The sequence below is a fragment of the Aureobasidium melanogenum genome (assembly GCF_000721775.1).
Source record: "Aureobasidium melanogenum CBS 110374 unplaced genomic scaffold scaffold_1, whole genome shotgun sequence".
Lineage (NCBI taxonomy): Eukaryota > Fungi > Ascomycota > Dothideomycetes > Dothideales > Saccotheciaceae > Aureobasidium > Aureobasidium melanogenum.
Window position 1 is genome coordinate 895,437 of NW_024470053.1, and position 21,440 is coordinate 916,876.

General features: G+C 51.0%; 8 protein-coding genes across 8 annotated transcripts; 4 read left to right on the forward strand and 4 right to left on the reverse strand.

Annotated features, from left to right (window-relative positions):
- Positions 1 to 408: 408 nt before the first annotated feature.
- M437DRAFT_9575 (DUF1740-domain-containing protein) lies at positions 409 to 3,321 on the reverse strand (the record flags this gene model as incomplete). The annotated part of the gene is made up of 1 exon (XM_041029096.1): positions 409 to 3,321. A coding segment is annotated over one exon (2,913 nt), but the record flags the coding sequence as incomplete, so codon positions are not given.
- A 591-nt stretch (positions 3,322 to 3,912) lies between these two features.
- Positions 3,913 to 9,422, forward strand: M437DRAFT_36061 (uncharacterized protein; the record flags this gene model as incomplete). Its single annotated transcript, XM_041019373.1, has 3 exons — positions 3,913 to 4,289; positions 4,345 to 8,821; positions 8,874 to 9,422. The coding sequence occupies 3 exons, from the start codon at positions 3,913 to 3,915 to the stop codon at positions 9,420 to 9,422; spliced, it is 5,403 nt and encodes a 1,800-aa protein (XP_040884333.1).
- A 440-nt stretch (positions 9,423 to 9,862) lies between these two features.
- M437DRAFT_38109 (PLP-dependent transferase) lies at positions 9,863 to 11,270 on the reverse strand (the record flags this gene model as incomplete). Its single annotated transcript, XM_041019773.1, has 2 exons — positions 9,863 to 10,753; positions 10,800 to 11,270. The coding sequence occupies 2 exons, from the start codon at positions 11,268 to 11,270 to the stop codon at positions 9,863 to 9,865; spliced, it is 1,362 nt and encodes a 453-aa protein (XP_040884334.1).
- Positions 11,271 to 11,650: 380 nt separating this feature from the next.
- On the forward strand, positions 11,651 to 13,415 carry M437DRAFT_79964 (uncharacterized protein; the record flags this gene model as incomplete). Its single annotated transcript, XM_041027259.1, has 3 exons — positions 11,651 to 11,739; positions 11,793 to 11,827; positions 11,884 to 13,415. The coding sequence occupies 3 exons, from the start codon at positions 11,651 to 11,653 to the stop codon at positions 13,413 to 13,415; spliced, it is 1,656 nt and encodes a 551-aa protein (XP_040884335.1).
- A 405-nt stretch (positions 13,416 to 13,820) lies between these two features.
- On the forward strand, positions 13,821 to 15,060 carry M437DRAFT_71137 (mitochondrial phosphate carrier protein; the record flags this gene model as incomplete). The annotated part of the gene is made up of 5 exons (XM_041025626.1): positions 13,821 to 14,002; positions 14,095 to 14,514; positions 14,568 to 14,826; positions 14,882 to 14,954; positions 15,005 to 15,060. The coding sequence occupies 5 exons, from the start codon at positions 13,821 to 13,823 to the stop codon at positions 15,058 to 15,060; spliced, it is 990 nt and encodes a 329-aa protein (XP_040884336.1).
- A 1,158-nt stretch (positions 15,061 to 16,218) lies between these two features.
- M437DRAFT_14796 (uncharacterized protein) lies at positions 16,219 to 17,972 on the forward strand (the record flags this gene model as incomplete). The annotated part of the gene is made up of 5 exons (XM_041018779.1): positions 16,219 to 16,459; positions 16,571 to 16,624; positions 16,680 to 17,105; positions 17,164 to 17,492; positions 17,547 to 17,972. Coding segments are annotated over 5 exons (1,476 nt in total), but the record flags the coding sequence as incomplete, so codon positions are not given.
- A 530-nt stretch (positions 17,973 to 18,502) lies between these two features.
- On the reverse strand, positions 18,503 to 19,413 carry M437DRAFT_36754 (NAD(P)-binding protein; the record flags this gene model as incomplete). Its single annotated transcript, XM_041019501.1, has 4 exons — positions 18,503 to 18,869; positions 18,922 to 19,032; positions 19,081 to 19,328; positions 19,378 to 19,413. The coding sequence occupies 4 exons, from the start codon at positions 19,411 to 19,413 to the stop codon at positions 18,503 to 18,505; spliced, it is 762 nt and encodes a 253-aa protein (XP_040884338.1).
- A 328-nt stretch (positions 19,414 to 19,741) lies between these two features.
- M437DRAFT_79968 (uncharacterized protein) lies at positions 19,742 to 21,162 on the reverse strand (the record flags this gene model as incomplete). The annotated part of the gene is made up of 4 exons (XM_041027260.1): positions 19,742 to 19,885; positions 19,936 to 20,619; positions 20,857 to 21,039; positions 21,100 to 21,162. The coding sequence occupies 4 exons, from the start codon at positions 21,160 to 21,162 to the stop codon at positions 19,742 to 19,744; spliced, it is 1,074 nt and encodes a 357-aa protein (XP_040884339.1).
- Between the last annotated feature and the right edge of the window lie 278 nt (positions 21,163 to 21,440).

Sequence of the window (21,440 nt, forward strand, 5' to 3'; positions counted from 1 at the left end):
AGTCTCAATCAAGGTCGATTTAGACTTGTGCGCAGTCGTACACGTATTTCCGTTGTGCGACGATTTCTCAGGACGCCAAATTCAGTTTGCATACATCAATGACAACATCCCTCGGAACATGCTTTTGACACCACGCGTACTCGGGAGTCGGCTGCCAGAATGCTGCTCGTATCTGTGCATATCTTGTGATACCTAAAGAATACGCTGGCTTGGAACGACGAGAGTACGGTCATTGCAGGAATATTGGCCGTACAAGCTGTGAGCCTGGAGCACCCTTCCACGGTGTACAGACCAAATCCGTTCAACCGCCATGTATTCAAGACGACGAAAGAAAGTAGAGTTTGACAATGGGCATTGCTTGGTGATCTAGTGGTCATCTGCTCTGACATTGAGAAGACGTTCGATACCATCCACTCTTATGCGAAACTCCCTCTCGATGAGCACATTGCACAATCTTTTCAAGTCCGAAGTACCCCAACCCAACCCATCATCTCTATCGAAGGTCTCTAGGCCCAGCAAGATCCAGTGTTTTGACCAAGGAAGATGATGTAAACCAGAGAGAAGAACTTGCTTCAGCTTCTCGTAGGGGTTCTGTTCAACGATGCGTCTTTTGCCTATCACAGATTTCTTTGCTGCTTCTTCCACGGCTCTGCGCTTCTCGAAGTGGAACCACATCATCCATAGCATCTTTGAATACCTGACCGGGCTTCCAACTGTCATCAATGCCTTTTTGAATGTGGATCTTACCGATTCTGCCGTCGAGCCAAAGGACTGACTTTCACACCGAAGCAATTCTTGATTGATTGCGAATGTCCAAGCCACAAGGGGTGATTGACCGCGAGTGAGCACTTGAGTTTTGAGCATTGACCTTACCCTATCATCGAGACGGAAACGCACTTCGTTATCTCGATACATCTCGAGGAATATGGTGTTATCCGGAAAGTGTGCAATACTCGTCTCGAGCTCGAAGCGCACAAACGCAGGTCGGTACGCTCGTTTCTGACGAATATGGTAAGCGATTATGCCAGCCTTGACTTGGTGCAACATCTCGATAAGCACACATTGGTCTGCGCATTTCTGTTTTGCTGCGTTGCATCGTTCATTGACTGCATCGACAGATGCCTGCAGTGCATCTGGTTCCGTCAAGTATGCAACAAGCGCCAGCATCTCGACATTCAACGCAGCAAGGCTTGGATTGGCTCGGCTGAGTGAATGTTCGAAGCCATCTTGAAAGGCTTTGCGTAGTCTCAATAAAGTTGCAGTTGTCGCCGGAGCGAACACATTTCCATCTAGATTAACGCTGCTTCCGAAAGACGCAAGATGAGCCAGTGCTCTTTGTGGTTGATTGGCTTCCAGATTAGACCATATCCATCCACGCCAGAGCAGAACAAGCTCCTCCTGAGCTGCGTGTGAGAAGCTATCCTTCATGTTGATTGCGCCAGACCAGATTTGAGCAGCTTTTTCGAATTTTCCCAACTTTGCTTCGATTGTAGCACATGCATTGTAGAGCCGAAGACTCGATGGTCGTTGCCTCAAGATTTGCTTGGCAGCCTTCGATGCCTCCTTAGGAAAACACGAAAGCTCAAAAGCTAGATGATATTCTGCCAGATCATCGTCGTTTGAAAATTCCTTTACCATGCTCGAAAGCATCCTTCGAGCGAAGTGGGCCGCAGCCGGCGTCGAGCTTGAACTGTTCGCGTCTTGCTCAGATACTGCTGCGGAAAGACCTCTGAACATGCGTGAAAACAAAAGTTCTGTTGACCTCTGATAGTTTGGGATATGCTGTCGATACAAGCAATTGTTATCATCGAGCAATGAACCAGATTGCAACAGCCCATGCCGGAGAAAGACGTCTGTTCGCCAATGGGGTTGTGATTGAGTGTGGTTTTCAGCAGCTGTTCTCAAGCCCATTCTAGGGAGACCTAAGTAACACAATATAGCATCGAGCAAGTCGTAGTGGTCAAGGCCAGACGCTGTAGCTTCAACGATATCGCGGATGTCGGAAAACAATACGACATGGAAAGGATCATCAGAACCAGGCTCGTCCATAGTTCTCCCAGGAAATTGGTATGAATCGCTCATGGTTGACTCTAGGGCAGCGAAAGACTTGAAAGGCATTTTCGAACTCATCTGATCCCTGGAAGGTGGTTTCTGATGATTCGATATCATATCGTCATTTTCAACAACAGTTCGCCATCCTCGTGCTCCGACTTCCCCGAATCTTGGAATTTCGCTTTCCCAGAACTGTTCAAAGTCGCCAAGCACATGACTGATTTCGCGAGAGGCGAGGTGCCTTGGCCTGAACAAGTGATATTCGCCGAGAGCTTGCCATATGGCTATGGATAGCTCATCATAGCCAGTATCTAGTAAGAAGACAGTGTAGCGTAGGATCAAGTAGAGAACCATTCTTCGAGAATCAGGCTCATTACCTGAAGTAGCCCTCGAACCAAGCGTGCGAATGCTGCGCACGAATATTCTCTTGGCATCTTCAAAACGAAAGTTGATTGGATTAGTCTGGCAAGCGTCTAAGTACAGAGACCAGATACGAAAGCTTTCGGGATATTGTTGAAGAATGCCCTGGAGCTTGTTCATGTACTTCTGCGCATCCCAGGCAACAGCTGCTTCTTGTAACAGTCCCAACAACAAACGCTCACGTTTTGCTGTTTCGCTGGTGTTAACGTGCTTGAGCGCCTTCTCATAAACAGCTATGCGCATGTCTGCCAAAGTCTGTCTCTCAACGTTGGTCAAGGAATGAGCATCGGCGCCTGGGCTGACAAGGCGTTCCTGGTGGTTTGCTAGATCAAGCCAGGCTTGAAGATTAGAAGGGTCCGATTTAGTGGCTCGTACGAACTGGACGTTTTGCTGGCGAACCCGTAGGTCAACATCAGAGGCCACGTCCGGTATTTGGTGCTCTCGTACGCGGTGTGGCTCCGAATCTACTATCTGGTCGGAGTTTCTGAACGAGTCGAAGCTTTCATCCATGGGTTTACTATCATGGTCATCGGCAGAAGGTGACAAACTCACGAAGTCCTGAGCCAGATCTAGCTCGGGTTCGTCATGCACGTGCAAAGAGGATAATTCTTGGTTTCTTTGACGCTTCAGAAGTAACCTTTGAGGAACCTGCTTTGAATTGGCAGACTTGTCAGTAACCAAGATCTTGTCAAGCGTGCTCTCGGCGCGATCTATCTTGAACCTGGTGTGCAGACCCAGAATACTTCCATATCCGACTCGATGATATGGTGGAATGCTGTACTTGTGCAGTCTGTCATAGGCAACGTTTTGCTGGTCACCCTTCAAATCAACAACGAAGAGATCAGAATTGCCATGGTGGTGAGTCTTGGACAATGTATTGGTGATGGGCCTACGGTGCTCGTGATGGTCATGTGGGTTCCGGTCACGCTTATGAGTGTCAGACGTCTTCACTCGAAGGTCATGTGAGAGGTGGTGACGAGATGAAGGCTCTGAAGGTTCAGCACTCCTGTGAGATTTCGCGGGAACGTGGTCATGTTCGACACTCAGTCGGCGTTTGAGAGTTGTTGAATGTGATGACGGCTGTTCTTGTGGACCAGGCTTCTTTGCACGGAAACTCGAGAACTTGGGCACTTCTCGGGACGGCGCAGACATGTGGGATTATGATGTGAATTGGCTGTCGGGGTTCAGGTGGTTGGAAACGAAAGCGGCGTCGTTGTTCGAACTCACCGCCCTCGGGGATTCGTGTGCCAAGAACAGCGAGTTTTTGGCAGAAAGTGGAACTTTTTGGCAAAGATGGAAGGTACGAGCAGCAGCAGGCAGAACCCAAGACAGCATCTCTGTCGCCGCCCAAACTCCACCACCCTCAACGTCGCCAACCATTGTGTGAGAGAAGCCCGGCTCGAGACAGTTGGGCTTACCCAGGCGACATCAATCGGCACCATGGCCACAGCTTTGCAACAGCAGTTGGCGCAAATCGCCAAAAAGTCGACCGACCAACTCGATCTCAAAGCGCAGCGCGCACAGCACAGCAAGTCATTGCTCTTTGACCCCCGCGTCGCCGCCAACCAGACCTTTGAGACCATCTACCAAATATGTGCCGAGGCCTTCCAGGAATTGTGCTTGCTCGATGCTCGCTTTGCGCCCTTCGCCGCCAACCTTTTCAGCGAACAGTCAAAGTCAGAGGAGCGTATCAACCTGACAAAGAAGGAAAATGAGGACCTGGACCAGGTCATCGACAGTTTCTTGGGCCTCGTCAGCTCTAGGCTGCTGCTACGGCCAGGTCTCAAGGCTGTCGAGTGGCTTGTCCGTCGTTTCCGGTATGTGTCTAGCATGCCTCTAGCAGCGAGCCGCACACTGCTAACCTGCCTGTAGTGTGCACGAATACAACACCGAATCCCTCGTGCTTGCTTTCCTCCCATACCACGCGAACCCCGTCTTCCCCACCATGCTATCTATACTTCCCAAGACGCTTCCACCGACCTTGAAGTTCCTACAACCCTACATTTCCAGCTTGTCATGTCCTCCTAGCCAAGCTCTGGTGTACGCCGCTGTGAACAATCCTTCGTTCTTTACTGCCTTCAACACTTATGTCGTCCGGACTGCCAACTTGGGCCACCACTCTGTCATGGTTCTGCAATTCTGGGCTGGTGTCATGACTCCTGCTATCAATGGTATGCTCGACGCTGCCATGTCGGGTCGCGCTGATGTCCGCAGTCAGCGTCAGGAGGACTTATTGCTTCGCGTTGTTCCCGTACTTCAGCAGACACTGCGCATCAAGAACGTCCCGGAGCTTTTCCTGGGATCATGCATGATCATTTGCGTTCTCGTCTCCAAGACTCAACTCGATGACAAAGTCCTGGATAGTCTCATGGATGCGGTATCTCGAGGCTGGGCTTCACAGACCATAGACCAAGGATTATCAACTGTTGCCATCATCGCCGAAGAACGTCAATCATTGAAATTCACGCGTCCGGTCACAAGAGCGCTTTTGAAAGTACCTGCTCTAGAAGCTCGTATACTTGATCTGCAGACAAAACAACACACTGGAAGACTTCTTACCGGTCTTGCCATGACTTCACTCGACGAGGCTTCGGGCCCAGAGGCATTTGATCTGATTGAGAACGCTGTCACCTCGCACATTCCTACTCTTCCTCAGAAAGCTGCCATTATTCAGCTTCTACTTTCTGCTGTTTCGGACCTGCAGACCTCATCGGAAGCTGCTGCTTCTCAGGAAAGGCTTGGTCGCATCTTCTCAGCTCTTTGCCAGTCACCTTCCACGCTGCCACTAGTGCAAGCTGAGGCTGCTCGGCTTCACCTCAGTCTCGAGTCTCTTGAGGTCCAGCTACAGATTTCACTGGCTCCGAATGAAATGCTGGCATTACCATCAGTCGATGCTGATACCGAGATGATCGATGGACCTGCGACTGCCCAAGCCGACCAGCTAGACGAAGCTTTCTCCTTACTGCCCCAAAGTCTGCCAAAGGATTATTCCTTCGTTGCCAACGCCGATGTTTCTCCCTTCGACACTTTTGCTCGTGTTTTCCTGATCTTGCTTCAACAGAACAAGGATTTGGATCAACTCCTCGGCAAGCCAGTACTTCATGGCGCAGATGCTGTATCTTCACCAACTTACCTGACTTTCTTGGCGAGAATCTGGACAAGCAGTTATCCTATCATTGCACGTGTCTCTGCTCTTCGTTCGGCCACTGCACTTTTACAGGCTCACTCTTCCGCAGCTATTGATATGCAGGCGTTAACGCCGTTCGTACTTGTGGCTTTGGCTGATGCTTCGGAAGCTGTACGCAAGACAGCTGCTGCTCTGCTTATTGCTATCACGACTCTCTATCATCCCGACGCAGCAAAGGGCAAGGTCAATGATTCAATCAAGTCATGGGCAGCTCAAAGCATTTACGCAACATCTTCTCACAAGTCATCTTTGACTGGTCCTAATGCTCACAAGGTTCTTTCTGATGCCCTCGTTCCCAGCCTGGAAGAGTGTGTCCTTGACCCTAGCCAGATTGCACGTGTGCTTGCCAGTGCTCTCAATGGTCCGACTCAAGCGCAACCTGGTCATCCATTTGCTGCTTCAGTAGAGTTGAAGTCAACCTTGAGGGCATCTTTTGCCTCGTGGCTTTGTGAGCACGCTGCCGCAGTGCCTTTGGCTTCTGTCAAGCTTCGACTTCTTTCTTTCCTCAGTCCTGTTGGCAAGGCTGCTTCTACAGGCCGCGTGCAAACCCTTGTTCCATCACTTCAAAGCTGGATCCAGTCCGACTTGCAAGTCCGATCCGCTTCATGCGCTTCAGCCCATGTTGATGTGGCAAGTGTGGATAAGGCCTATGTTGACTGTCTAACGAGTCGAACTTCCGAGGAGTTGACTTGCTTAAGAACACTTGCAAATGGAGAGCTGGGACAAAGCGCTTCTTTGTCCACACTAGCAATTCAAAGGTTCAGAGCTTTGTGGCCTACCATGAAACCAATCGCACAGACATCTGCCGCTGCGTTCCTTCTTGATCTTGCTCTTGCCGATCAATCGGACGACCAATCTGAAGCCAGACAATCAGAAGCCACCGATCTTCTTCGCCAAGTGACGATGCCCACCGAAGTCCTCTCGTCCTTGTTGGAGTCAGTGCCTAGCATCGCACAGATGGAAGACAAGCCTCCTGCTTCCAAGCGCAGAAGAACAAGCAGATCTGAATTGGCGAAGTCACAAAGCATAAACGTAGCGGATCTACACAATGTCATTCGTAGACTAACTCTTGTGCTGGAATTGATCGAGGGTTCTCATCCTGAGAGACACCCTGAATTGCTTAAGAGCCTTTTCCACGTTCTGAGCGAGCTCCAGCACTACAGGACGCAACTTGGTTCAAACCTAGTCTATCTGCAGCAACTGGTCATTGGCTGTCTCTTCTCAATCGTTGACTCGCTCAAACAGAATCCTGCCATCAAGGTTGACCGCTCTGTGTTGAGAGCAGACCTCATTGTCGAGTGTGTTCGCACCAGTACCAACGCGCAGATTCACAATGCTGCTCTGCTGCTCATTTCAAGTCTGGCAAGCTGGGCTCCTGACTTGGTGTTGCACAGTGTGATGCCAATCTTCACATTCATGAGCAACACTTTGCTGCGACAAAGTGACGATTACTCGGCTCACGTCATCGACCAGACTGTATCTCGAGTTGTCCCCCCTCTTGTCGCTTCCCTTCGCAAGAAGAATCAAGACCTGGTTACAGGAGCTGCTGAGCTCCTACTCAGCTTTACTGCTGCTTTCGAGCATATCCCTCTCCATCGTCGCCTGCGACTCTTCAGCCATCTTGTCAATGCTCTGGGTCCTCAAGATTTCCTGCCTGCTATTACTGCGATGCTCTTCGACAAATATCCGACGGACAAGCGGGTACCCACTTTCTCTGCTGAGCTCATGGGATCGTTCTCTCCCGAGGTCCAACTCATCGCTGCATCTCAATACATCGATCTTGTCACGAACGCTCTGCAACCCAAGTCAGTCGTGTCTGAAGCAATCTTCGGATTCAGTGATAAGACACCAGAGCAGGTTGAGCAATCGGTGGCACACCTTCTGCGTTCTTTGGGACTTCTTCTACAACAACGCTCGCTCCATGTGCAGATCCTCAAGGCTCTTGACAAGGATGAGCGTGCACACGGAGGACTTCAGTCTGCTGCCGCCGACATATTGCAGAAGATCATGCAGTTCTCTTCTTCCAAATCCATTCAAGACAAGCCTGACTTGCAGTCTGCTTCGAACGATGTTTTGACAGCGGCCCTGAGCCTTCTGCCAACGCCCTATTTCGTTCGTACTGCTGATGAACTTTTGCAAAGACCCGAACAAGATCTTCGACTTATGGTCCTGCGTTCACTCGAGCAGCGCGGTCGTGAGGCTAGACTCGCCGACGCTGCAGCTGCACGCGCTATGCTTTCCGTGCTGCCGAGCGTGACTGGTGTCATTGGTCAGGAAAACTCTGTTGAACTGGTGCACAGTGCTGTCACATGCATTGATGTCGTCTCAGAGAAGTTTGGCAAAAAGGATATTGAGAAGATCATGTCTGCTGCTCGTGTGGTAGCCTCCAAGCACGCACTTGGCAGTCAGAATAATGAACTCCGCATTATCTCGCTGCTCTGTCTGGCCACCATGGTCGAGGTTCTGAAGGATGATCTGGTCGACATCCTGCCACAGATCCTCGCCACCTCGTATGCCTACTTTGAGGATGCCACCAAGACAGAGTCCGGCAATGCTCGCCTGCACAATGCTGTTTACTCTTTTCTGACAAACGTCATCGAGTACATTTCCTGGATGTTCTCAGCTGATACTCTTGACAAAGCTTTGCTGCTTACACAACAATCAGCTTGTAGCGAAATCACAGACATCCGAACTTCGAGCAGTCGTCCACAGTTCACTAGCCTACTCTCACAAAAGCTCGATGCCAGGACCATATTGGCAGCCCTGGAGCGTACATTCGATAATGCGGTCAATCTCGGCCACCTAGCTTGCCAGGAGGCTCTCACGACTCTTCATACAGTGATCAAGACACATCCCAAATCAGCCCTGATCAAAAATGCCTCGATCTTGTTTTCGATTCTCAACAAATCCTTCGACCTTCGTCGTTTGCTCTCTCAGCAGCCGACATCCCCCGACAGTCAACAGCTTGCTGCAATGGAAGCACAGAGAGACAATCTGTCCCTCGATGCTATCATGAGGCTGAATGACACTACGTTCAGACCGTTCTTCACCCGTCTCGTGTCTTGGGCAGGCGAGGGACTTCCCAAGAAGGAACAGGCTGGCCGTACCCTTCGTCTAATCAGTGTTTATGGATTCCTAGCTAGGTTCTTTGAGACTTTGAAGGTGAGTTTTAGAGTTTTTTTCTGGTGTGACCCATTGCTAATTGAATGTTTAGTCTATCGTGACTGGTTACTCTGCATACATCTTGGAGCAGGCCGCATCTATTCTTCAAAGTGTCAAACCAGAGGGAGAGTCTGAGAAGCTTCTCGTTAAGGCTTTGCTCCAAACACTGATTGCCAGCTTCAACAATGACCAAGACGACTTCTGGCAAAACCCGACGCACTTCGGTGCCATAATGCAACCTTTGTTAGATCAAGTGACTTTCGCCAATGAGCCGGAAACCAGAGAGTTGCTTGACATTGTCTCTGCTGTCACTGGGCTGGCAGGAGCCGCAGCATCGCCTGAGCACCACAAAACTCTCAACTCGGCAATTCTCAAACTTATGAGACACGACAACGAATTGACAAGGCTTGCAGCAGTCAAGTGCGAACAGTCTTTGACCGAGAAGCTTGGAGAAGACTGGCTTGCTCTCCTCCCTGAGATGCTGCCATTCATCAGCGAGCTGCAAGAGGATGATGACGAGGATGTTGAGAGAGAGACGACAGCCTGGATTCGCCAAATGGAAGGCAGCCTTGGTGAAAGTCTCGAGGGCATGTTGCAATAAGGAATATATAAAAGTGTTAGAAGGCATTGCGATGGTGTTATGTGCGTTTCGTTATTGTTATGACAGGTATTACATGTGTTTTGTACATATTGAACCTTTATCCTTAGGTCCGATGTCTGTGTCAATCGACAAGTGAAAATTGTCGATTTGGTTGCCTGAGTCCGTGACATTTCACATTTGCCAAACCGTATATCCTGTTTTGGTGTGGCCATTGTCGTAAGTCCTACTCCTCTATCGAAGTTGTAGACACTTATTCGGTGGCGATTTCTACACCAAAATTTCACCAATGGCCTTTTTGATATCGCCTGGGTATTATTAGCACGATGAGGAGTTGAACCAGATTGCAACAAACCATACATGGCGACCGACTTGGAAGCATTCAGGCTTTGCGAATGAATCCTCAAGCTTTTGGCACGCAAACCACACGCGTATCTGTTTATCTAGTACGGGTTCTCGCTGACTTTGCTCTGCTTGGGTGCCTCTATAGTAGCTTCACCCTTCAAACATCTCTCAAGAACCGTACTGATTCTCTTGACAGCTTCGACCATCAAGTGTTCGTCGATCCAGCTGAAGGTTAGTCTTATGGAATGTTCAAACTTGACACTGTCATCTCCGGGAACTTCAAAAATGCTTCCAGGTGCGACGATGACTTGAGCCTCATCTTGACACCTTTTGGCGAAGTCAATAGCTTTGACATTGTCAGGCAGTGTCACCCACAAGAAATACCCTCCGACCACACGCTGATTTGGCTGCGGCAGCTTGACCCCGAGAGGATAAAGATGTTCCTTAATTGCCGATGCCAGGGTCTTGTATCGTGAAGCATAGGCAGGTTGTAGTACCTTGAAAATGTGCTCAGACATGGTACCTTCATTGACCAAGATGTTCATATAAGTAGATGTGAGTTGAGAAGGTGCTCCACCACTGCAAGAAGAGCCGGTTTGGGAGACTCCGTAGGCGAATTTTGGCGACCCCTCGGACCAGCCCACTCGCAGACCAGGTCCTGCAATTTTGGAAAAGCTGCCGCTACTTGTCGTGTTTCCAAAGAGATCTGCACCAGGGCGCTCTGCTCCACCGTCGAGGAAGCGGTCGATATCGACCAAACGAGGCAATAGCGCTTTGGTGATGCTGTCAGAGGTGTTTGAGTCTGCAGACCATTGCAAGAAGTCGTATACATCGTCCGAGATTACCAAAGCATCGAACTCTCGAGCCAACTTTACGAGCTCAATCCTGCGGTCTAGAGGCAAAGTCCTTGATGAAGGGTTTGAGAAGGTGGGCACGCAGTAGATGATATGGCGGTAATACTTTGCATAGGGCCTTGGAGGTTTGAACATCTGTAATGTTAGCAGAAAGACAGTCATGCCGACACAAGAAACGTACAAGAGTCTTGTTCTCGGGCGAGCGCTTCTCGCTTTCCTCGAGTGCTCTTCTCAGAGCGGCCATATCCATTCCATCATCGTCCTCGGGTACTGCTTTCATCTTCCCAGAGAAGCCATTGTCCTCAAAGACTCGAAAGGCCAGCATGTAAGCAGGAGCAGCAAAGAGGATATCTCTGGTGTAAGCCGGATCTGTAAAAACCTGAAGAAGACAAGCCAGGTTCTGAGAGGCACCGCCGGTGATTGTGATTCTTTCTTTGGCAATGGGTTGTTCGGGGTGGTAAAAGGAGGTCAACCAAGTAGCAAGAGATTCTCTCAGTGGAGTGTAGCCTTCATCAGGGCCGTAGAGCAGGCCGGGAAAGGCGACGGATGTGTCGGCCAATGCTTTGTGAGCCGCTCTGCTCAAATGGTCGGTGGGGAGTAACGATGTACTCGGCCAGCCCTTGATCAGATTGATGGATTCTGACGATGCCATGAGAGCAGTTTCTACTTGATTGGATAGATAGACGAAGATGTTGTGAGGATGTGTTAGAGGAAGATATGGCTTCAGGAATTGATGATGCGTATATGGTGACGTTGGCAACAGTTGTCAAGACTAAGGCGTCGTTGAGGCACCAAGAGACGGGCTGACTAGACTGGGAATTGTTGTAGATGTCTGGGAGTAGAAATTGGCGCCGGAGAAACAAAGCGGTCTTCACAATCGCTCGTAGTCGTGTAGAGACAGAGTATCAATGATGTGGTTGGTGTCTGCAGGGGGGGGTGTATGTACCAGATTACCCCACGCGGTCGGCTCGGCATGACATTGATGGACTTTTGTATGGGCAGGGCAGCCTTCTGACTTGTTGTAGACACGACATGGCAGTTCCGCACAAGTCCAAGGGCGCAGAGGTGGCATTGCCGCCGATAGCTGCCCTGTTCCTCGTTGTCTTTGACCGCAAGGTAGGGTGCGTCATGCCGTCCGCTCTCGACACGCAGACCACTGACCACTGTCGTCTAGCTACACGATAGCATGGAAACGTGCAATCCCTGATGGTATGTCGTCCGCTCTCATTGTTGTATCCGGCGTGCATGCTGATATATGAATGCAGTCAAACTCGATGGCGTCGTCGAGTACAAGTCGCTGCCCTCGGGCCTCCACAATTGTCACTCGGATCTCGTCTACTTCGTCCACGACCAATATGCCGGAATCAGTGCTTTCGCAAATCGCCCTGCCAATGAGTCCGAAAGAAACGCCCACTTCGCTGCCGTCGGTGTCCTCGTTCCTTTGACATACGGTCGTCTTGGAAGGTCCTGGTTGCATGCTGACCACCTTCACCGTCTGGTCTCGAACTTAGTCGACGACACAGACAACACCAACACCCTTCAAGACTATTGGGAACACAACCGCTTGCCCAACCCTGACCATAAACCTCTTGAACATGACCAACACTTGAACCGACGAAAGTCCCGCGCTCTGTCTGATGCTGCAGGCTTGCATCCATCCAACCCTACTCTGTCTCAAGACCATCCCGCCATGTCCCTGGCCCATGATCTTGACGTCTTCGGTCCCCTCATCTTCCCGCTCCAGAGAGCCGCACTTCTCAAGAAAAGCATATTAATCATGTCGTCCGCCCCCGTCCAACCCGCCTGCAATCTTGTCTACAATCTATCCGTCTTGTCCAATATTCCTCCCTCGGCAGCAGAAATGGCAGCCAAGAACGAGGCCTTGTACCCACTCAGACCTCTGTTCAACGTCGGCATCCATGATATCGACAATTTGTCTCAATTGGCCACCAAATCCAAGCCACAAAATTCCTGGATCGCGTGCAGCACCGATGATATACTAGCGACCAAATCTAAACTCTACGACGTACTGGTTGAATTGCCGCCGCAAACATCTGATACTTCTGCTGCCAGACGATGGCCTCGAATTCGTACTTCCACTGGTGAAGACATCAAAGCCACTCAGCGCGACTTGAGGCGCTACTACACGCTCAAACGGGAACTGACTAGAGTGCAATACCAAAGCCAGGCATACTCGGATGGGGAAGCCGACGATCAAGTGGACCAAAACTCGAGCGAAAGTGCACCTCTTGTGCCATCTTTGCAAGACAAAAACGCCGATTCTGATCAATACGTCCAACTTGAAGGAGAATCAAAATTGGTCGAGCCTTCTTCGTGGGCATCCATCGCCTATACTAGTTTTCTCTGGTGGGCTTCTGCTGGAGAAAAAGATGCTTTGCTAAATGACGAGGCATGTCAAGATGCAAGATTGGTAGACGATCTGCCTTTGCCCGCTCCAAGCAAGCATAAGAGGCGTTCTTCGGCCCACGATGGAGTAGAAGGGATTAATCTAAGGTCTCAATCGGTGGCGGTGATTCTGATAGCATACGCACATCGCCTTACCACACTGGTTATGGAGACATTGACCGAGATTGTCGAAGCTGCCGACGCTGAGGCCGAACATGGAAACGAGGGCACAATCACCATTCACAGCGAAGACCTTAGAAGGATGGGATTGGATGAATGGAGTAACAGTGATGCACAGTTCGTCAAAGAGATGGCTGCGCTGTACTTTGGACGGGAGCACGTCCAAACGGTCGGGCGGACGGTTGATCTCTGTGGCATTAATGTGTGTTGAAGAGAAGCTGGCTTGCACTCGGCAATGTCGAGATCCGTGTGATGGCTGGGGCTCAACCCTAGGAGCGACCATTGAAGTGTAAGACTACCTACTGTATCAAAAGACGCACACAGATACTCATAACGCTGTGATTGTCATGACTCTCAATACTACTTCAAGGAAAGAGCGCGCGACACTTGCGATTGTCGCAGTCAAAGTGAATAATTGTTTGATGGTCTGGAGAGCTGCAGCGTCATAGCAATGGGCAACCGAGTTGTTCCGAAGTACCGAAGTGATTGGCCTGTGCGCGTGTTGGTTGAGAAGGCTTTCCCAGGCTTTTGGCTTCTAAAAATCGGCCGCCGCAATTCTTCTTGTTCCTCCTCCACTCCAGTCCATACCATCTCCACTCCTCTCATACCTGGTCCAATGTCTGCTACCGGAACTGCTCCTCCTCCTTCTACCGGCTCCACCAAGGTGGATGCCATCAAGGAGAACCTCAAGGCCGCTGCTCCCAGCAACCCCACCGGTCTTGACCTCTACTCTAGATTCGCCTTTGCCGGTGCTGTCTGCTGTTCCGTCACCCACGGTGGTCTTACCCCCGTCGATGTGTAAGAATTTGCCCTTTTGCGCCCATACACAGCTTTTCAGCGCGTCACCAGAGCAATTGACGAGACAATGGCTGACTTGACCCCTTATACAGCGTCAAGACCAGAATCCAGCTTGACCCCGTCACCTACAACCGCGGTCTCGTCGGTGGTTTCCGCCAGGTCATCCAGAACGAGGGTGCTGGCGCTCTCTTGACCGGTGTTGGCCCTACCTTCGCTGGTTACTTCCTCCAGGGTGCCTTCAAGTTCGGTGGTTACGAGTTCTTCAAGCAGCAGGCCATCTCCATGGTCGGCTACGAGAACGCTGTCCAGAACCGCACCGCCGTCTACCTTGTTTCTTCCGCTTTCGCCGAGTTCTTCGCCGACATTGCCCTCTGCCCTCTTGAGGCCACCCGTATTCGTCTCGTTTCTGAGCCCACCTTCGCTTCCGGTCTCGTTTCTGGTTTCTCCAAGATCGCAAAGACTGAGGGTCTCGGCGGTTTCTACTCTGGTTTCGGTCCCATGCTCTTCAAGCAGTAAGTTTTCCATGTCATGTTGCCTGGTGAATGCATTCTGACCATTCACTCAGGGTTCCCTACACCATGTCCAAGTTCGTCGTTTACGAGAAGGTCGCCGAGGCCATCTACAAGCGCGTTGACAAGAGCACTGCCTCCCCCGGTCTCCAGACCACCATCAACCTTGGCTCTGGTCTCATCGCCGGTTTCGCCGCCGCCATCGTCTCTCAGCCCGCCGACACCATGCTCTCCAAGATCAACAAGACCAAGGGTCTCCCTGGTGAGAGCACCACTTCCCGTTTGATCAAGATCGCCAAGGAGCTTGGTCTCCGTGTAAGTAATCTCTGGTGTTATCGTTCCTCAGAACTCGATACTGATCTCTTTGCAGGGTTCATACTCTGGTATTGGTGCCCGTCTCTTCATGGTCGGTACCATCACTGCTGGACAGTTCGCCATCTACGGTATGTCTCAATCGAATCTCAGCCCCTTTCGTTGTGCTAATAGTGCCCAGGCGATATCAAGAAGGCCATCGGAGCCACCGGTGGTGTCGAAATCGCCACCAAATAAGTGTCTACAACTTCGATAGAGGAGTAGGAGATGCGATAATGACCATACCAAAACAGGATATACGCCCGGGTATAGAGGATGGACATGATATGGAGGATGACATTCGCTTGTCGACCTTTGAATCCTATATAATCTTCAACTCGGTCTGTACTTTTAGGAGTCTTTCAGGGAAATGCATTAGATCTTTTTTTCTTGTTCCATGATTCTGTGCATATCCGACATAGAGCTCAAGAGAAGCTCGATCTACAGCGATAGTGCTCGGGGCAAAGCGATTTGATTACGTAGGTCCCTGTTGGACGCGTTGCAGGCTTCAGATGTCGACGTGCTAAAGACCATGACAGGATAGCCATCAAAATGCACAGTGGTTTTGGTGCTGGAGGAGTGTCCACTGAGACAGGGTATTGAGGGGCTCTTTCTCTGGTAGTTGCTCGTTTATTCCACCGATTGTGCATTTTTATAGCAGGAGATAAGTAATTGTCACGATTGGGGAGAAGCTACAGTCATTAGCGCACGGGGTGGGTGTACGGACAGCGTCAGGGCTCTAGCCTGGACAGGTTCCAGAATAGTCAGGGCCGTAGATCAGGAGGCAGGAATTATGATTGAAGAGCTGCAGGATGGAAGTTGATAATTGACAATCTGCAGGGCCGGCAGGTGGAAATTTGGTGGTACAAAAGTGCGTCATTCCCGGGGCTTGCTGGACTCGGTAGGTGTGAACGTTATTTGTACTGGGCGGGTCTAAGACGAAGCGTGTTTTGACCCTTGATCCGGGTTTAGCAGTAACTTATTTCTCTGTGGCCATCGGGCTCCGCGGCAACAGATACAGCTCACACCTGGTCATCCTCAGCAGCCTCACTCTTGCAACATGCAAACATGAGCGGCGATAGGGCAGACGACTATGGCTTCGGCGGGGACGCCCTCGCGCTGCAGCCGATCGCGAGCGCTCCGGACCACTCCAACAACAACAGACGCCTGTCGTCGCCGTCTCCTCCGCCGCCTCTTCAGCAACAACCACCGCAGCCATCCACCCCACGCAATGAGAGACGAAGGCCTACGCTGGACGATCGGCGCCAGCCCAGCATCCGCTTGCGCCGCCTCGGATCCGCCAGTACCCTAAACTCTCAGCACACGACTGCAACCACCGACTTTGCTCAGAAGCCTTCGGCCGACACGTCGGGCAGGCGCCGCTCTTCGTCCGAGCCTCAGCGTCCAGCATGGGCTACAGCCAGCGGTGCCAACACCAACTCTCTGAGCGTCCCGAGAGGTGCAACACGGCCTACAAATACCCACATGCCTCGCCTAGAAGAGGAGACTGGACGCCCATCCACCACCTTGCCGCCCGATGTCGACATTGAGCAGTTGGCTGCTGCCGGAGATCCGTCTACACTTCAAGAGCCCGCCCGTCCAGGTCTATGGAAAAGAGCCAGCGTTGCCGCCCTCCAGCCCTTCCGACGACAGCCACAGCATCAAGACAATGTCCAAGAAACTAGCCCGCGACGAAGGCCTCGTCGAGGAACCTGGGCAAATGAATATGAATCCGATTTGGTCGACATTCTTGATGTCGTGGGTTCGTTCCTCTTGACCCTCTTTTCCATTCCCTTTCAAAGCTGACCGTTCTGCAGACCCCGAGGTGGCTACTCTTGCGACCCTCACTAACGTCCAAAACTCTCTGTTCATCCCCGATTTGGGTCCGCTGTTGAATCGCCGTCCGACTTATAATCTGACTCGTGAACCAAGCTTCTTCCGCGATCATCCTCCGCCAACCAAAGCCCCTTCTATCAAGCCTTCTTCCATCATGGCCCAAGATCGCATCGAGACGAATCCCGATGCCGTCGAGATGCGTCCGGGCATTGACCGCACTTTTACCATTGCCTCGCAAATGAGTGAAACTGAAGACCACTACGCTGTTCTACCTCATGGCCTCAGTCTGGAAGGGTGGAGTTTGGCCGAAAAGCAGGAACTCAACGACCATGTTAGGCACATGTTGCACTCCCGTCGTGCTGCTTTCAAACGAGGAATGAAGGGTTTTGGCCAATACGTTCGCCGCCGTGAGTCTCCCTCTTGCTTGCCAGCCCCTCTTGGCTTTTGCTAATCCACCTCTCATAGCCCTTGGTCTCTTCGTCACTGTATATGCCACTCTGGTGACCTTGTTCGGACTTGCCTGGGTTCTCTTCCTCATCGGCTGGATCAATGTCGGAGGTCGACAGTCCTACATTATCAACGTCATCGACAATGTCTTGGTCGCCCTTTTCGCCCTGATCGGTGACGGTCTAGCTCCCTTCCGAGCAATCGATACCTACCACATGATTTACATCGCCCATTACCATCATCTGACATGGCGTCTCCGCAAGAAACGCAACCTGCCTAAACTCAAGAACGAAAACGACCTCCCCGTTCAGCCCGGTATTGATGGTGAAATCGAGACCGGCTCTGCCGTAGATGCTGCCGATGCCGATGCCGATGCCAAGTCTAATAGATCCGTGAGCAAGGATGACTTGGAGGAGAGCGTGCTCACAGAAGAGCAGCAGAGAAAGCTCAAGCATCACGAGGACAAATTCTCAAAGTCGCACACTTTCTACAAGCCCCACGAAACAGAGACTCACCACGCCTTTCCTCTGCGAATTCTCGTCGCTGTCGTTGTCCTGCTCGATTGTCACTCCCTCCTCCAGATCGCTCTGGGCACGTGCACATGGTCCATCTCATACCATGTGCGGCCATTCGCTCTCACGACTGTCATTCTGTGCTTCTCGCTCACATGCAATATCACTGGTGGTATCCTCATCAGTGTCGGCGATCGCATAACCCGCAAGAAAGATGTGGTGGAGCGTATGTTCAGACAGCAGCTCACAGAGCAAGCCATCCACAAGATGGAGAAGCGGCGCCAGAAAGAAAGTGAACGCAACGAAGAACTGGATGTGGTCGTAACAAATTCAAATTCGAGTAATGCCGACGAGTCAGCCTTGAATGGTACTGGATTGGAACCAGGAAGCTACTCGGTGCAACCCAAGGTGCTCGGCGCCGGAGTGGATGCGGCAGAACTGGCTCACAAGCTATGATTCTAGTGCTTGCAGGGATGAAGCAGACCCTGGGTACATCACGCATACGATAAACGTTTTAGGGGGATGTACATGATTTTAATCTTCTTATATTCTTTGTTGGTATAATGTTTTAGGCTGTTGGTGTTTGGTGGGATATATATCGTTATCATGATCAACGTAGCCACTTTAATGTGCTTCTTCAGACATTCATGAATCTTCATGTACATTTTGCCAGCCATGTTTTTGACATTCTCGATCTCTTCCCACGAGAATGACTGTTGCAGCCGAGTTTTCGAATGCAGATTACTACCAGGTTGGCACACATAGTGACCAGAATAGATTGTTTATTCTAAGGCAGGGTCGCCCTCACGACTATGCCCAGTATAGACAGTAAGTAGTTATACCATCTAGTAATGCCCTTCAAAAGTATCGATCTTTTGGCTGGCGACTTCATCTATAGCTTGAGGAATAGGAGTGTCGCCGCCCACCACGTCGAATGCCAGGCCGATGGTGGAAGGGTTCTTGATACACTGCACAATGACCTCGGCAATGTCCTCTCGGGAAACACTCTTGCCCAAGTGTACCTTGCCAGCGGCGACCTTACCAGATTCTTTGTCTGTATTGAGGGAGCCTGGTCGAACAATGGTGTAATCGAGCTTGCGACGGCTGTTCTGAGTGACCAGGTCGCGATCAGCGGCCAATTTGGCCTCGCAGTAGACACCAATGGCTCCCCACATGCGGTTGCTAACAGCATTGTCGTCGTCGTCGTTGTACCTGTTCAGTCGTTGGTATACGATGATCGTTGATCTTGTCAAGGGATTTTTACCATTCCGGCGTTGGCTTGTTTCCTCGGTCGCGGATATCTACTGCACTGACGATGATGAAACGCTTGACTCCTGCAGCAGCAGTGGCATCAAAGACCTTGATGGCGCCTGTTCTCAAGTTAGTCATGCATCAGAACTCGACACACATCTGCAAGATTGACATGCCTTCATGGTCTACAGCCTTTGTGCGTTCAGGGCTACCACCTCCGGCTCCTGCACTCCAAATGACCACATTAGGACTGTGCTTCTTGATGGTTGCTGTGAGGTCGTTGACACTGGACTCTTCGATACTCTGCACAATGGGCTTTGAGCCGAGTGCTTCGAGTTCGGGGATCTGCGACTCCTTGCGAATGACCGAGTGGACGGTATAGGCTGATGCCACTAGCTTCGTTGTGAGGTGTCGTGCGACCTTGTGCTGTCAGTCTCAGGTAGTGGCATTGCAGAATGTCAATGGATACCTTTCCGGAGCCTCCGAAGATAAGAGCGCTAGACATGACTGACTGTTGATGACCGGAGATTGGAGTGTGTTACAAAAGGACTTTATACAATGCAAGAAATCACGATATTCTTGTCAGATATTGTGATTCGATGTGCTGCACATGCCATCAAATGATGTGCTCGTGGATGCTTACAAACGTCAAATGCCATGACGTAACTTTCAAGGTCGCGATAATTTTGTTCAAACAATCAATTGCAACACACGATCGCGGAGTTTTGGCTAGCAATTTGTGCTATGGGCTCTTCATGTCTCATAGAATAGAAAAATGGCTATGAATGCCTATGTTCAAGTAACTAGGAATGTGCTGAGCCCGTCGTAGCACTTTATACCTTGATGGCAAACTGCTTCATGTGCTCGTAATCCTTGATGTTGTCTGCAACGGTCTTTTGGATAATTTTGGCAGCTTCCTCGCCGTACTTCTCGGTCCACTCGGCGTAAAGCTGTTCGTCGCTCTTCTCGGCCTTCTTCTGCGTTGGTTGTCAGCATTTATCCACCACGGTTTGTAGGAAAGACGTACGTGAGTTCGTGGCTTGAGCTCGGTTGAGTTGATGGCGTCCTCATGGAAGCCTTTCCACTTCTCGAATGCCTCCTTGGCTTGGGTGTGGTCCTCTTCGTTGTCCCAGTTCAGCATGCTGGGAGAGTATTCAATACCGACGCTCTTGCAGAATTGCTCGAGGATTGCCGATGGGTTGTCCAAGAGATCGTCAGCGTCAATGACACAGATGTCTGCAACTCCACTCTTCTGCTCGCCGTCCTTGCCTGCAAGCTTGGGACCGATCTGGCCACAAGAACGGAGGTAGTCGAACAAGCGGCGCTGCTCGTCGTATCCAGCCTCAGAAGGCATGAAGTTGTAGAAGCCGGTTATGGCGTCGAGCGGAGGAATAGTGCATCTCCAGTAGCTGGGAATGCTGTGCTTGGGGTGACGGATGAGGAAGGCGAAATGGAACTTGTTCAAGATTTCGGTCGGCACGACGGTGGGATTTCCAGGTTCGGCTTCTGTGGCATAGGGATAGGGAGGAGAGTCCTTCACGGCAACGTTGGTCTCGGAGCCCTTGGAACCATTGGCAATGTCCGTCAAAGGGTTGCTGCCATTAGTGCCAACACCACGCTTGACTTGCATCAATGAGGGAGCGATGGATGCGGGCTTGCCGTCAGGGGGAGACAGGTAGTGGGTGATGTCCTTGATGAAGATGCGTTTTCCCTGATCATGGTGAGTACGAGGACAAAGTCAAAGAGAAGAATGCAGCAATGCAGCGTGCACGTGTCTCTGGTGCAAAATGAAGAGGTGATTGGCGGTCCATGAGCTGATCCAGTCTGACGATTGGGGCTTTTGGGGCAGCAGAAGCCATAGATGTAGTAAAGAAGGAAATGAAGGAAAGGAGAGGGATCAGTGGGACACGCAGCAAGGCTGGCTCCCAGCGCTGTAAGGGGTGCACACCTCTTCGTTCTCCTTCATGATGTTGTCGAAGATGGACTTGTATGTCGAGTTCTCAAAGCCGCTCTCTGCGCGGGCCTTCTGGTCTTCCTCGTATCTGACGCTGAGTCTCTCGGGACCGAAGTAAAAGGCGTCGCCAAATGGCTCGTGGACGCATTGCAGTGTTTCCCGCTGAGTCATGAAGACCTGGTGGGAGGGTCAGTTGTCGAGGTCGCGGATAGGCTCTGCTCATGGGAAATAACACACTCGCTCGAATGCCGTCGAGCATGCTCTCGGGTGAGTAGCCACGAAGATGGGCTTGTTGGACATGGTTGCGGCTGTGGACTGGGCTGGTTTTGGAGCTCGTCTCGTGCACAGCAATTGGGTGAAATGGAAAGTCTACAAATGTATGTAGAATAGAACAGGCAAAAGGAAGAGTGATTGGAGGATCAAAGAGACAGTCGCGGGCTTGAACAGAGATTTATTGAAGATTATTAAACGGTAGCCCGATGCAGCGTAGAGCCAAAGTGGTGACAAAAAGTGGGTGGTCTTGATGACGTGCAAGCAACCCATGGCCGGGTGAGATGGTCAGTGGTGGTGGGCCCGAG